This window comes from Echiichthys vipera (assembly GCF_963691815.1).
Source record: "Echiichthys vipera genome assembly, chromosome: 4".
NCBI lineage: Eukaryota > Metazoa > Chordata > Actinopteri > Perciformes > Trachinidae > Echiichthys > Echiichthys vipera.
The window spans coordinates 14,417,204-14,433,701 of NC_139829.1; the positions used below are offsets into that span (position 1 = coordinate 14,417,204).

Genomic DNA, 16,498 nt, shown 5'->3' on the forward strand with positions numbered 1-16,498 from the left:
AGAAACAATGAGATACCTTTGTCAAAGTTACTATAAAAGTAAAGACTAGACTAACTCTAGCTGTCAAACTGTCCTTTATGCTAGGAAGAAATCCCCAAAGCAATTTCAGTCAAAAGCAACTGGACTTGGTTATTTGTCTAGGAAAGTTGTGGATTTCACCCAGAAAGCCCAAATATCTCAACACAATAAGAGCAAAGAAAGACAAACGAAGAAGTTTCACAATTTACAATCCCGGAATATTGGCAAAAACACAGAAATACTCACTTGGAGGCAAAAAAGTGACACTCCAGCAAGGAAAAAAAACACATAACAGATGGGTCAATAATTTGTTGGACAAAGATCTTACCCACCCAGAAAAGGAGGTCTTAGCCAAGGGCATGGACTTTGCCATTACACCAAAAGAGGTACCTATAGTGGAGTTGATTACAGCTACAGAATCTGCTATAAAGAAAAACAACCTTATTGGAACAGAGGCTGAACAGCTAAGGTTAAAAGTGTCAGCAGCGTTCCCCCATCCAACCTCACTGTTGAGGAGAGAAAAGCAGTAACAGCACTGAGCAAAGACCGCAACATCACAATCCTACCAGCAGACAAGGGTAGATGCACAGTTGTTCTTAATGCAACTGATTACCAGGCAACGATCTCTGCACTACTCTAACACTTGTGAAACTCTGAAACAAGACCCTACCAGTGGTTACAAAAAGAAGGTTATAGAGTGTCTACAGCAACTACAAAAAGAAGGAGTCATTGGCAAATCCCAATATTTGAACTCCTTCAAAGGAGTAACCCCGAGCCATTGGTTCAGATATGACGACACATGGGTTAAAATCAAATCCAAAGAGGTGCAAAATTAGAGGTGCATATAAACTCAGTGGACAGAAACATCAAGTTCACCAGAGAAGAAGTCAAGGACAACAGTTTGCCTTTCTTAGACTGTGACGTCCATATGGATAATGACAGGAGCCTCCACATTGGGGTATACAGAAAACCCATTCACACAGATCAATATCTACTGTTTGACTCCCACCACCCCCTGGAACACAAGCTTGGAGTTATCAGAACCCTGCCACACAGAGCTGATAACATACCCACCAGCTCACAGGCCCAAGGGGAAGAACGCAAGCACCTGAGAGGCGCCCTCACAACTTGTGGTTACCCCAGCTGGACCTTTGTGAAAACGGCAGCTGCCTCCAGAAAGAAAGTGGTTGAGAAAGAAAAAGAAAACAAGAGAAACAACATAGTCATTCCGTATGTGGCTGTGGTATCAGTGAAACTCAGGAGGATCTTCAACAAACACTGCATCCCTGTGTACTTCAAACCCAGTAACACACTCAGACAGCGACTAGTACATCCCAAGGAAAGAACACCACACAACCGCAAAAGCAATCTGGTTTATGGTGTCTAATGCAATGGGGAATGCAAAGATCTCTACATTGGAGAAACAAAACAACCACTGCATAAACGCATGACCCAACACAGGAGAGCTAACTCCTCAGGCCTGGACTCCACTGTCCACTTACATCTAAAGGAGAAAGCCCACTCCTTTGAGGACAACAATATCCAAATCCTGGACAGAGAGGACAGATGGTTTGAAAGAGGAGTAAAAGAAGCCATTTATGTAAAAGTGGAGAAACCATTGCTAAACAGAGGAGGAGGTCTGAGACACCACTTATCTCCAATTTACAATGCTGCCCTTTCATCCCTTCCCAGGAGATTCAACAATCTAACCTCAAATAACAACTGTTCACAAATTCAATTCAATTCAATTCAATTTTATTTATAGTGTCAAATCATAACAAAAGTTATCTCAGGACACTTTACAGAGTAGGTAAAGACCACACTCAATGACTTATTTATGATTTACATAGACCCAACAATTCCTCTGTAGAGTACAGTGGCAACGAAAACCTTCCCTATAACAGGCAGGAACGTCAGACAGACCCAGCTCTGTGGAGGACGGCCATCTGTCTTGACCGGTTGGGGAGGAAGAAAAGGAGAGAGAAAGAGAGAAAAGACACACAGATGGACAGAGAGAGACAGACAGACACACTTCCAGAGATGCAAGCAAAGCCTAACAGTAACTATAATATTTATAGTAATGTGAATATAACGTATATGTTAAGGCAGTTAATACAACAGAATAGTAGAAACAAGCACAGCTAAGGTGACAGAATATGGCCTCCTGTGACTCCAACGACTGTTGTTAAGACTCAATAGAGCACTAACGAAGTCAAAACCTACTTCCCACCAATGACTGCCACTCTAACGACGGTCGTTGGCACTTGGAGCTCAAAAGGTTTCAGTGACATCATCGGCCTTGTGAAAGGTTAAGTACCTGGATCTCCACACCAGTTAGTTGGACCAGTCCCAGCCTGGTCAGATGTGTACATGAACTGATGAAGCCTCTTGGATGGGAGGTGAAACGTCTTCCTAGACAAATAAGTCCAGTTGCTTTTGACTGAAATTGCTTTGGGGATAACGATGACCTGGACAAATGAGAATATTCACAGGCAAGGAAGAAAGTATCACCAGTAAAACATTTTACTAAGTGGTTAACATTGTTTTAACAGGAAGTTCCATTGAGATAAAATATATTTATTTTATTTGAACAAGAGGGATCTGGCGAAGGTAGCAGCCCTACAAAATAACAACAAATTAAAATGCAAGATATACAACAGTACATAGTATAGTATAGTATAGTAGTATCATATAGAGTCCTCTAAAACCACATGCCTTTATTAAGTCCCCTTAGGAAGTTTAGTCCAAATTAGTAATAAATCTCTAACATACACAAAGAGATAATTTGCCCAACAGCAATTTTAGCAGTTAATGAGATGTACAACATGTTAGCCTCAGACAGCCAGTTTGGTTAACAGAAAAAAATGATTCTACTTAATTTACAAATGAACAATCACAGAACAGATATGAAATAAGCAATGTCAGTTACAACTGCTATGAAATCATGCGAGTAGTGGTTGCTATAGCAACAGAAAGTGCAACTGAAACCAACTGCTGATGGCAAATACTTGGTAATTGCATTTCATACTCATATTCTACTATGTGTGTGTGTGTGTGTGTGTGTGTGTGTGTGTGTGTGTGTGTCATATATTGTGTGTGTGTTTTTGTTTCTAGCTGACCTATTTGATATCCTGCTGCCCATGCTGAACATCTATCAGGAGTTTGTGCGTAACCATCAGTATAGCCTGCAGGTTTTGGCCAACTGTAAGCAGAATAGAGACTTTGACAAGTTGCTGAAACAGTATGAATCTAACGCCGCCTGTGAGGGAAGGATGCTCGAGACCTTCCTCACCTACCCCATGTTCCAGGTAGATCACGGGCACCAGCACACAGTCATGTTCACAAACGCAAATACACAAAATGATTGTCTGCGTCTAAAATTCACTCATGCTTTTATAACTTTTTTTCCCCCACATTGCTGTTCTCTCCTACAAGATTCCTCGCTACATCATCACCTTGCATGAGTTATTGGCCCATACGCCTCATGAACATGTGGAGCGCAAGAGTCTTGAATTTGCGAAGTCCAAATTAGAGGAACTGTCTAGGTATGTGTGACATTATCAACTTTCCTGATACATCGTGTAGTGAACACTGAACTTACTGCTTTGTTTGTGTATGGCCAGAGTAATGCATGATGAGGTGAGCGACACAGAGAACATCCGGAAGAACCTGGCCATAGAGAGGATGATAGTGGAGGGCTGTGACATCCTTCTGGACACCAGCCAGACCTTTGTCAGGCAGGGTAAGTCTTTGTCACAGCACTGCTCCCCAGACAGCAAACTCTGGAGGTTTCCCTGACACTAAGATCCTCCTGCCTGTCAGCCTGTGATCTGGGAGCACAGACATGGTACCCTGGTAGATATAAGTCACTGAATCATGACATTAGCTACTGTAATACTTTCTACTCGGGGAGATTCGTCTCTCTGTCAGCTTGCCCATAGAAAAAAAAGTGCTAATTGGAACTAAACATTTAAAATACATTATTCTAAGGGATAGTATAGCATTATACTTAAAAAAAAAAGTCCGAATGAATTATTCCTAAGCAGCTCAAAACACTTATTTAGTTTAATCATTATTACATTATTTACTCATAGGCTTACTGTGGAAATAAATAGATTGCCTGTGAATAGTGGTGTGTGCTAAAGTCTTTGCATAGAGTCATAGAGCCAGAACCAACAGTCTACCTTATCTTACAAAATGTCTTTGTTGGTCACCTTAATCTCAAATGTAACACATTTAAATTAATTCATAGTGGTTGGAGAGACAGTCCAATAAAGGCAGTGGTCCAAGACCTGCCAAATCTTTATATTGCTGATGTGCTCTTTAGAAAGGCACTGAACCCATGTACTGTATGTACCAGTGTTCATAAGGAAGTGTTCTAATTGCTACAGTCTGTAAAACGTTCTTGATTTGCCAAGGTCTTTTGCGCACTGACCACAGTTTTGTTGGCGCATGTCTTTCTTGATCCAAAGTTCCTGTCAGGTTCAAGCAGAGAGGCAATTCATGCACCTGAAATTTCTGTCAGAAACGTTGCTTTTTCCACATGTATGTTTGTGCCACTACAGATGCTCAGCAAGCACAGCCCTCAGCTTAGTGTCAGCTTAATGAAATGTAATGTAATCCTGTGCCCCTCTTGCTCCGCAGGCTCTCTGATCCAGCTGCCATCGGTGGAGCGAGGGAAGCTTAGTAAGGTCCGTCTGGGCTCTCTCTCACTAAAGAAGGAGGGGGAACGGCAGTGCTTCCTCTTCACCAAACACTTCCTCGTCTGCACACGCAGTTCTGGAGGAAAACTTCACCTTCTCAAGGCGAGAACACCTTAACCTCATTAGTTTAAGTAGATCTCACACTGGAAATTATCTTTTTCATTTTAACCAAAATAGTTTCAATTTGTTATTTAACTCTTGCAGCAAGGTGGAGTTTTGTCCCTGATTGACTGCACACTCATAGAGGAACCAGATTCCAGTGATGAGGAGTGTAAGTTTACCTCATCTATTAAGCCGGGTGTCTACGTTGGTTTGACAAAGAGGCAGCTCTTATTGGCTGAGCTAGGCCCTTCACCACTCATGGAGGTTAATTAGGTGTTAGATGATAAGTGTCCAGAAAATTACTTCCCTTTAAATATCAGATGCTTATCCTTTTAAATGTCAGGTCATAATCCTTTGACATTGATTTTTTTTTCTTTTAAGGATTCATTTTGCAAATAGGGAAATTGATGAAAAACAAACACACGTACAATTCCCAAGTGCTGAGACAATCAAATGCATGTGCACACTTAAACACACACTATTACACTTAAGCCTCAGGGGTGCGTAGAATGAAGATAGCAGGTCCAGTTAATTAACCCTGTGTGTGTGTGTGTGTGTGTGTGTGTGTGTGTGTGTGTGTGTGTGTGCGTGTGTGTGTGCGTGTGTGTGTGTGCGTGCGTGTGTGCACAACAACAAGCACAAGCACAAGCATTTATTTTTTACTATTGTAGTTAAGATAATTGTTGTACTGTAAAAAGCACTTCCTTTTTTTGTCACACAGCTAAAGCTGGCGGTCAGGTATTTGGTCAGCTGGACTTTAAGCTTGTAGTAGAGCCGGCAGACACACCTTCATTCACTGTGGTGTTGCTGGCACCATCTCGGCAGGAGAAGGCGGCATGGACCAGTGATATTAGCCAGGTAATTAACAAAGCCACACACACCCAGACAAACACATAATAACAAGAACCTCCAAATAGCAAGAGCATGTCTCCGCTGGGCATTGAGAAGGCTTAGTGATAAGTAAACACAGACACGGGTGCAGTTCCCCAAGGGCTAGTTCAGCTCAGTTCTTCACAAACAGAGTATCACCATATAATAGCATGTCAGACTGGATTAATTCTTATAAGACAAAAAATACATCCACAGTTTCAAATGCCCCCCCCCCCCCCAGTTCCTTATGAACCAGCCTTTTGAAACATTTTTACAACAATTCCCAGCATTTGTTTTCATTTAATGGATTCACACAGATAAACACTTGAGTGCTAGAAAGATTATTTCAAAGTAAATCTAGAGGATATTTTTCTAGAAATTCTGTAGGCCGAACAATCTCTGTCATACTGTCATCCTTTTACTTTTTTCTCTCATTAATAATCTTTCTTTTCTCTCTGTCCCTGTAGTGTATAGATAATATCCGCTGTAATGGCTTGATGACCAGTGTATTTGAGGAGAACTCTAAAGTCACTGTGCCTCATATGATCAAGTAAGTATGTTTGTGTGTGTGAAGAGGGACACCCATCTCTTCATGCTAGTGTTGTAAAATATTTGGTGTAGCACCTGGGTGAAAATGTTATAGTCGTGTTGATGTTCAGTAATGTAGATTGTATGCTATGTGTTATGCTTTTTTTGTATTTATTTCTGCTCAAAAGTGTTCTTTGGTATCCACTCCTTTTTTGAAGCTTCCTTCTTTGGAATATATGGATTTTGTTTTACTTGGCTGTTTTTGCTCAGCTACTTTCATAACCTTTTCCTTGTTTAGCAGCTCAGCAGTCACCCATGCTCGGTTGTGTGTGTGTGTGTTTGTTTGTGTGTACGTGTGTATCCATCAGATCCGATGTGCGTCTCCATAAAGATGATATTGACATTTGCTTCAGCAAGACGCTCAACTCCTGCAAGGTCCCCCAGATCCGCTACGCCAGCGTGGAGCGGCTGCTTGAGAGGCTGACCGACCTGCGCTTCCTCTCCATAGACTTCCTCAACACCTTCCTACACACATACAGGATTTTCACCACGGCAACCGTAGTCATAGACAAACTGGCCGACATCTACAAGAAGCCGTTCTCCTCCATACCTATCAGGTGATACTATACAATCGCACAAACATGCATTCATAAACATAGGAAAGTCTTCAGCCAAATACTTATCTGTCGATCTCAGTGTTTGTGTGTGAGAAATTTGCAAGGATGTGCATTTGTGTTCTGGGTGTTTTATTAGCTTCTCCCTCTTCTCTTTTTAATTCTGTGAATGAGTCAGATGTGGGTCAGTGTTTTGGACTTTCTGTCCACAAGGTTGAATACATACTGGCTGAAATACATACCAGCTTGTGTGTGGAGGCCAGCAGAACAGATGCCTCAACAAAATTTTTGGCACAGCCATAGGAATATACTGTGTCAGATGAGGAGTTTTTCTCTCTCTCTACTTTATTCATGCTCTCTCTCTCCCTAATTAAGTCTCTGGCTGCATTAGAATTGTGTGTTTATATTCCTTCCTCAACTTCACCTGATTCAGTTTTTTAACTGGAAGAGCTCTGTCCTTTTCTCTGCCCAGGGGCAGGTTTGTAGGTAAAGCCTGACTCACCATGGTATGTGGCTGCCTTCAATGAAAAAGAACAGGGAGAACTTCTCCAGAGACCTGAGGTGTGCAGAAAGGGTAGTGGGGATGTGTTGGGCAAGTCCTGCTTTTGAAATTTCAGGATATGATAGAATGAAAGGATACAATTTTTATTTCCGGATGTGCTTCATTTTTCCCTGAATGTCACTCAGAGTGTCACTTCTAGTAAAACCCTCCACTTTCTCTCCTTCATCCATCAGAGCCAGTAAGATAGGAGGTTTATAAACATGATTTATTGCATTCCAGTGTTCTAAGAAATATATATTTTGGTGTATTTTAGCCATGTCGGCTCTACATTGGTGAGTTGGTCCAGCCCTTTGATCCAGATTGCAATTTCCATTTGTTTACTTATTAGGTGGAATCTGTGTGGTGAAATTTAAAGCCAAGAGCTTTGTTCAAATGCCTCTTGGTTTCTCTATTTTTCTTGATCAAAGAAGTAGAAGCATTTCACCTTTGCCCTTTCTGTTAGAGACTCTCTGCATGTTACTGTTGTGTACACACTTTTAAACACATAAATGCATAAACACAGAAATACACTGTCTGTTTTACAGTGGATCTTTCTTCCATGCAGTCATGCGTTACATCTGAGGGATTGATCTTGTGCAGCTGTTCTCTCACGCACACGCTCCCTCCCCTCCACCTCAAATACAAGAGATTCATCTACCATCCTTACATCATCCTTCCTCAAACCATCATCTACCTTCGCCACATCTTCTGCTTTTGCATTTACATGTCTCAATCCAACCATCACTCCCATCCATTTAATCATTGTTCTGTCATCCATCCCCCCTGTCTCTTCATGTCCCCTCTAATTACAGGACGCGGTACCACTCATTTGACCGTCTGTCCATCTCATCCATCTGTCCCGACTACAGTCTGAAGATCAAGAAGATAGCCATGGACCAGTCCAAGTAATCGACTCCTCTCTCAGTCCACCTTCTTACTATCTCTTTCCAACTTTTCCTGCCTGTTCTTCTGCTCCTCCGGTCTTGGTCTGACAGTTCACTGATGCATGACTTTCCCCTTCTTAATCCACGTGCTATCTATCTGTTTATGAATGGAACAAGCCACAGGGGTTGTAATTTCACCAGTTTGGAACATATTAGGTTGATTATATGTAGACAGGAATGGACGAGGTGAAATGTTTTCTGCAGCCGGTTTGTAGCATGTTCTCTTACTGGAGCATCACATTTTCAGGGCTGTTTTTTTTTTAATCTCTGTATTCATATTGATCCTTTTTGTCATTTTTCTTCAGTCTGCTTAATATACTTCTCTTAAGCATCTTCCACTGCTTGCTCCAAAGTTATCAGAATTCCTACTCTCTTGCTTCTGCTTTTCACATATCTTTCTTTTCTCTACCTGCCTTCATTTCTCCCCTTCCTCTTTTAATCTGGGCTGCAATCTGTTCCTATATTTCCTGCCTAATAACTGGCTACTGTGAATAAATGATGGATGTGTTTATCTATGCATGATTACTTCTCCCTTGATGTAGCTCTGTACACACGACTCTGAATGGTGTTAATGTCATCACAAAATGCTTGCTGATTAAAGCTCTTGCACTCGCATTGCCTGATAAATAAGGTGTTTAAATGTTGCAAATGTACTCTGCAATAAAAGATTGATGACTTGTTTTATTCTAATCAAGCGGTTACTTTTTTGTTGATTATAATGTTCCTGTTTAAGGCAAATAATCAGGTGCTAAAATCAGCCAGCAGAACAGTGATCCCAAACATGAAGCAAAACAAGCTAAACAGCAAAATTTAGTAATCTGACTTATATATAATAAAACCCCAGTCTAACCCCCTAAGTTGATATGGCTAACATGCAAGCAAATCTTTTTTTTTTTTTTTTACACATCCAGTAGACACAAAGACATATTAGCATTAATTTGGAGTTGTGTTATGTTCACTTGAGGAAGTCCAATATTCATTCTCCTTTAAGCCCTGTTTTGGTCACGACTAACTGAAAGAAATATCGAGTTTGTTAGCTGCTAAATTTTACTCTACGTTCACCAGCTAGTCACTAACTTTGCCTGTTACAGGTTGTGGGATTCTTATTCTTTTTTAAATTGAAAACTACTGTGTAAAATGGACACTGATGAGAGCAGTGAGATTGTACAAAAACAGTAAAGTTCCAGTCCATAAAACCAAAACAGTTTGCTGACAGATGTTATAAAGCTCTAGAGCTGCACAGTCTGGTGATGATCTTCTGCTCATATAAACTGGAGAACCATGTAAACAAAGTTTTAAAATTCCTACACTGTTCGTCTGATATGGATGTAAACACCCTAATATTGAAGCTGAATGTCAGCACAGCAACCTCAAATACATTTTTTCCAGCCCCGTCTGCTGTAGTACAGACAAAACACAGTAAAAATTGTGTCACTGTTCTCATATTTTCTAACTGTAATGTATGTGCCCAATAATTATAAGTCATCTGGATAAATACTTGCTAAATGCCCCAAACGTAACATTGAATGTCTTGAGGTCCCAAAGGTGCCGTGAAATCTGAAAACTGTTTTCTTCCAATTTATTTATTCTGAATATGCAGTATTTTGACTCTAATTCAGGACAACTATCTGACAAAATGACTTTGCTATTGAAACATTTACACTCACAAGTTTCAGAGACAAACAAGCTTGTCTTTTGAGCTGCTGCAATTGCCCATTTCCTTTTCGTCCTTTTAAAATGTCCTATATCCATATATCCTAAATATGCTAAAAAGAAATTGTTTTTTTTTCTGAATTCCAGGTCCTTGGAGCTATTCTTTGCCACAAACCAGAACAACAGATGTGGCGAGCACACAAACGACAAATCTCCTCATCTCTGCCGCAAGTTCTCCTCTCCACCTCCTCTATCCATCCCATCCCGCACCTCCTCCCCTGTCCGAACACGAAAGCTTTCCCTCCACTCCCCCATCACTGCAAGGGTCGGAGGTCTCGACCTAGCCAGTCCTCTGTCAAACTCAAGCGTCAACCTTAACACTTCCCAGTCTGCTGCCAGTAGCCCCACATCTGCCAACACACCCCAAACCCCCCAACCACCCCCAACCCCAACGCCTCAGACCCAGACTCCAACCACCTCCTCTCTTCCTCCTCCTCCCTCTTCCAACTCTCCCCCACCCAACAACTTCAAGCCACCGCAGGACCAAGTTCCTCCCATTCCCTCGTCCCCAGACCAGAGTCCCTGCTCGACTGCAGAGGGGGAGGAGGTGCCCAAGATCGACCCCTTTGGAGGCAAACTGAGAAGGAGCATCCGCAGAGGTATGTTATAAACAAATACAGTGTAAAACATTAATACTGTTTGTTTTAATGTTTAAACTGTTTGTTAGTGCCAATTCAAAAGCAGGGGTTTGCTGCCCTCTCTAGTTGCAAGTTTGAAGTCTGTTTGACCTCTGACCACACCCAGCAACACTGCCATGAGGTCGTATGGTTAGAGGTTAGCTTTTTGCACCTTTAACCCGATGATATCACTGTGAGCTGACCCTCTTTGCATTAGCTACACTTCTCCATCACAGGATGTAGAAGTTATCTCAATAAATAGCACATTTTGGAGATTTTACATGTGACCTGCTTTTAAAAGATGATTATTGTTTGTTTTTAATCATACAGTAATTATGGAAGCAACAGAGACAAAGTTGTAATTCTAAATTCCGTATGGGATATGTCAACAGGGTTAAGTTATACAACAATCTAATGATTGTAATTATTTTTGGGGGCTGTAGCAGCTGAATTATGAAGCATTGGCAGATACATAAATTCTCATTCAGTGTGCTTAGCGTATTCTCTACAACAACATGATAACATGGGCATACACAGTAGAGCCTTATTGGTATACTGCAATGCTCATGCAGAGCTGGAGGTCACTCCTCAAATGTCACAGTGTGAAGTGTTCCCTGTAAGAGCAAAACAAGCGCCTGGTGGGACATCATTATCTCCTTACATTTGTGTCAGCTAAGCTGACTTCCCACTGTACATGCTCAGATCTTCTAATAATGGTGTTAAACAGCCCTCTCAGACTGGAGAGAGATAGTGTCAGGAACTAAGGCAGCACAGCCAGGACAAGCTGCATTTAGACTCTCATTAGCATGTACACACAATATGTGTGTGCATGAGCGTGTGGATGTGTGGCAGCTGCTTACCGCTCACCAGGAGTAGAAGAGCTATTAGCTGTTGGCCCATTAAGCCACTCTCACCTCCTCTACATACTGTCTCTCCATTTCTTTCGCTCTTAATCAGACATTTATGTATTTTTGTATCTATGTACATGCAGCTATCATCATATGTTCCTATCTGTTGATCTTACCCTTTCTCTTCGCCTGTATCTGTCCGTGACAAATTGGTAATGCGACATTCCGAGCATATGTTGAAGAGTCATCAGGAGAAACACTTCAAAGTCAACCTCACTGTGTTTATCTATCTATATGAAATTATTTTGAATCAAACAACATGTTTATCTCCAAAGTGAAACACCGACAAGTAGTAACAAGAACATCTATTGTTACAGATTACTGTATCGGGCAGAATCAGACGGTGACAAATTAAAGTTAAAACCTGAATAAGTGAGAAACGAGGGGTCAAACATACTGTACTCTATGCATTCAGATGCGCACACAACATGTGCAGGGAACAAGTAGAAGTGTTAATGTTATCATGGCTGTGAACTTAAGTGTTGTAAAGTAAGAGAGTAGAGCAGCAACAGTAATGGCCACCATGACCATAACTATAACCATCATCATCATCATCATGATCCTCCTCCTCCTCATCATAATAATAATAATAATCATCATCATCATTCTTGTCCCTCTCCTCTTCTCTAGCTGTGTTGGAGTCTGTGTCATTGGAGAAAATCATCCCAGAGTCTCCTCAGAGCAGTGAAGCAGGAGACATGTCTCCAAGTCGCTCCCCTTCGACACCTCGACACCTCCGCTACAGACAGCCTGGAGGTAACACTGTGTGTGTGTGTGTGTGTGTGTGTGTTGGTGTGGTTTTATGACTCATAACTAGACTACAGAGCCATAGCTGGAGGGGATCGCAGTGGGCAGTGCTGTGCCAGGCCATGACAGGCCATTCTGCAGAGCCAGGCAAAGATCCCTGACCCTGGAGGAAGACATCTTAAAGCAGCATAATATAAAGCTCAAATACAGCCAGACTATGCAGTGTTAAACAGTCCTGTGTGACTGAGTGATGATGATGATGATGATGACGATGATGATGATGATAATGATGATGATGATGATGATGAGAATTTAAGTGGTGATACAGTAAAAGGTGATGAGTGATATGATCACAATTAAGGTTTCTGGGAATATATTTATGGTCTATAATGTAATAAGAATGACAATGTTGATGATTGGGAATGTGATGTAAAGCAATGATAGGTGAATTTTCAGATTTGTATTTTGCATCTACAGTATAATGTAATATACTATATCATGTATATTACAAACACTAATACAAATGATGCCAATAAGTGCTTGAAGTAAAAAAAACAAAAAAACTTGGCCAATGTCTACAAACACATTATCAAACAGCTGGTTTTAAAATGGTGTTATAGTCATAGTCATCCATTTTGGTATAATACTACACACTTGTAACATACAGATTGTGTTTTCAATCTTTTTATAATAATAATAATAATAATAATAATAACAATAATAATAATAATAATAATAATAATAATAATAATAATAATAATAATAATAATACCAATAATAATAATAATAATAATAGTAATTACATGAATAGTAAGGCAAACTTTGAATTATTTGTCTGGTGACTATTTCATCTGAAGGTTACCTAGCAATTATCAACTATTATTGGGTTGACAGGAGAATGAATGGTGGTTGCTATGAAAAAGTATTTAAATTCATATAATAGGCAATTTCACATTTCAATTAAGTTATTTTAATGCCAAGCAAACCAATCATGTTTCATTATGTTTGTTTGTTTTTTTCACTTGTGTTGACTCCTGTTGATGATAACAGCGGTAAAAAATTGCAACAGTATTGTTGCCGTTGATGAGAATTACTGTATGTGTTTGTGTGTTTGCAGCCCAGTCAGGGGAAAACACACGCTGCCCAGTCTCTCCTGCTTCAGCCTTTGCTATTGCTACAGCAGCAGCAGGACATGGGTCACCACCAGGTACACACACACATACTTCTTTACCTAACCCAGGGGTAGGCAATTCCGGTCCTAGAGAGCCACCATCCTGCATGTTTTAGGTTTCTCCCTGCTCTAGCACACCTGAGTCTAACAATAATCAAACTGTGACAAGCATCAGCTGCTTGATAACGAGCAAATCATGAGAATCAGGTGTGTTAGAGCAGAGAGAAACCTAACACATGCAGTGGCTCTCTAGGACCGGAATTGCCTACCACTGACCTAACCTGTCAGCAGTAGTTATACTGTGATTAGGATTTTAAATCCACAGCATATTACCAGCTCATAATATATTGTAACTCCAGTGCATTATGTAGTTTACTACTGTAGTAGAAATAGCACTACCAAGAAAATTTTAGGCTCCTGAGATTTCTGCTGCCACCCCAACAATAGAGATGAACTCAAATTGTGATGGTCAAACCATTAGCAAATTAAATATTCAACAGTACGATCTTGTCCTTTTTCTATGGATTATCTGACCGTCAATATGATAATAATAAGGGTGAATTATTATACAGGTGAAAAAACACTGATTACATGATGCATTTATATTTTATAACTGAAATCTATAGAATGCATACGTTTACTTATAATACTTACCATAGCTATATTTTACTGCAATTCTTCTTAACTTTTACTTTACTTCTTTACTTATTTTTCTTTAAAAGTTTAAAAATCCTTTTAATGATCCTTTTTCTATTGCTATATTGGTACTTTTAGTACTTCTGCTTCAGTAACTTCATATTCATTTTAAGTTTTATATTATCACACAATAATTATTCATAATTAATAACAAAAAAATCTATCTCTTTTTCATTTGGTGTTTTAATTTTCCCTCTAGTGTTTACTAACTCTGAAAGAACTTGTGATAAAGAGTTCATCATCCGCCGAGCTGCAACTAACAGAGTTCTCAACGTGCTGCGGCACTGGGTTTCCAAACACTCACAGGTCTGTCTGCGCCCACCACTGTCTGTGTGTTTATGCATGGGTCTGTGTGGGTGGGTGGGTAGTCGCCTGTTTTTGCTGTGGTGATCAAGTCTGTGGTCTCATTAAAGCAGGTGTCTGATGCGTTCTCTCCCTGCTCCACCGCCTTCACTTGAGCATGTAAACAGCCACATGCACACAAACACACAATGAATATTGTTGCTGTGTCCACTGGACGACCAACTCATCTTGCCTCAGTCCATCCCTTCTACTAAAGAGCCAGTGTTGCCTCTAATGAAGTGAATATCATGGTAATTGCCTGGCTCCCCACTTAGAGGTCTAACTGCATTGATCCGTTATATATATTTTTATTCAATACCACAAAATGCTGTGATGACAGGCCAGCTTTAGGCAGCTTATTAACGCAGAGGAAGCACAGACACACATATACACCCACTCACATTTTTCTTTGGGAGGCCAGAGAACAAAGAGCTTGTTAAAACTGACCTTTGAACAAGAGTTGAATTGGGGTAAGAGTGAAAGGAAAGGAAAAGAGGAGGGAAGGCTGAAAGGAATCAGGCGGCTCAAAAGGAGAAAAGGACAGTTGGATACCTTTAATTTATCAGGTCAGTTTGCTGGATTAGGTCAAAAAAGATGTTCCCATCTGGTTATTTCATCCATAGACACATTCTCAAATGTTTTGCAGAATGTAACCCTGGTTTTGTTTACTGTCAACTAATAACTGCATAAAACTATGTTTAGAATGTGGGTTAAGTAAAAGGGGACATCTTTTGCATTTTTGTGTACTTTAAAAACCAGACAACAGAACTCTGACACGCTGCATACGTAATACATCAACTTCACTGTCTGTACTGTGTAGCAGTCCCCCAAATTAAACAAGTACGATAACTATGGTAATATGCAAGATGTTACACAAAAAGACAGTTTAACTCATTTTATAAAATAATATATAAATTCAATTAAAACAAATACCCCAGTTAACATTAGTAAAATAAGGTATCTACGGAATATATTTATCACAAGAAATATCAATATCAAACATATCATGATAGAGGATTTAGTTCACTCATAACTTCTATCTTTGTGAGATTTGAGTTTTAGACTTATAGAGTGAGAAAATGAAGATATCTTGGTTAGTCTTCACTTCTGGTTTGGTTTTAGAGTTTAAGTTAATGGAGGGTACTAGTTTAAGTTAGGCACGGTGGGTGCAGGAGAACCCATTACGTATGTCTATGATGGTCCTTTCAACTATTGAAGTTAATTTGTGTGTGTGTAGGACTTTGAGATGAACGGGGACCTGAAGATGTCTGTGATCTGTCTCCTGGAGGAGGTGCTCAGAGACCCAGACCTCCTGCCACAGGAGAGGAAAGCTACTGCCAACATACTAAGGTACCGCACACAAAAACACACAAATGCACACACAAACACGCAGCACATTTATGAAGCACTGAAATGTAGCATGTCAAAATTGAAACGTTTCTGCCATCAAAGTGTCCTGTATTTACTATTAAATTGTCATGAAAGTTTCTACTGTATATATTATTCTGTTCTATTGCGTTATGGGCTATTTACTGTATTCTAATTTATTCTATCATATTTTATTCTATGCGGTTGTGTTTTATTCTGATCTGTTCTGTTTTTGTCTTTTCCATTCTATCATATTCTGTTTCTGTCTGTTTTGTTTTATTCTATCCTGTTATAGACCTTTGCAATGAAATTCCGTTGCTAGGCAACAGGCTAGGTCCTTGTCAACTTCCTGTCAGTAGATGTAATTCACAAACACCTCAACAGGAAATAAACTGGAACACAGAATGTTTATGTCAACAACTGTGAAATGCATCAAGGCTTAATCAGCATGCACATTCTCCTTTGGGGTGGTGCTGGGAACAGATCCCCAGTCAAGTTCAACATAACAAAATCAACACTTGCTCCTGCACTCACTTGAAGCTCTTTTATTTTAGTCTTTAGTCAATGTTTTAGTCCATTGACCTTCATCAGGACCCAGTATTTTACCTCTGTTGTG

General features: G+C 40.2%; 1 protein-coding gene across 1 annotated transcript in view; it reads left to right on the forward strand.

The window, feature by feature from the left end:
• Positions 1–16,498, forward strand: part of rasgrf2b (Ras protein-specific guanine nucleotide-releasing factor 2b) — a gene marked incomplete at its 5' end in the record, with an annotated part of 48,760 nt that overhangs the window by 27,321 nt on the left and 4,941 nt on the right. Inside the window, 13 exons of the mRNA XM_083912143.1 lie at positions 3,133–3,326; positions 3,454–3,563; positions 3,642–3,760; positions 4,663–4,823; positions 4,926–4,992; positions 5,545–5,681; positions 6,161–6,243; positions 6,590–6,838; positions 10,121–10,632; positions 12,189–12,314; positions 13,423–13,512; positions 14,372–14,478; positions 15,752–15,864. Coding sequence (XP_083768269.1) covers positions 3,133–3,326; positions 3,454–3,563; positions 3,642–3,760; positions 4,663–4,823; positions 4,926–4,992; positions 5,545–5,681; positions 6,161–6,243; positions 6,590–6,838; positions 10,121–10,632; positions 12,189–12,314; positions 13,423–13,512; positions 14,372–14,478; positions 15,752–15,864 — 2,068 coding nt within the window. The remainder of the gene's footprint in view (positions 1–3,132; positions 3,327–3,453; positions 3,564–3,641; positions 3,761–4,662; positions 4,824–4,925; positions 4,993–5,544; positions 5,682–6,160; positions 6,244–6,589; positions 6,839–10,120; positions 10,633–12,188; positions 12,315–13,422; positions 13,513–14,371; positions 14,479–15,751; positions 15,865–16,498) is intronic.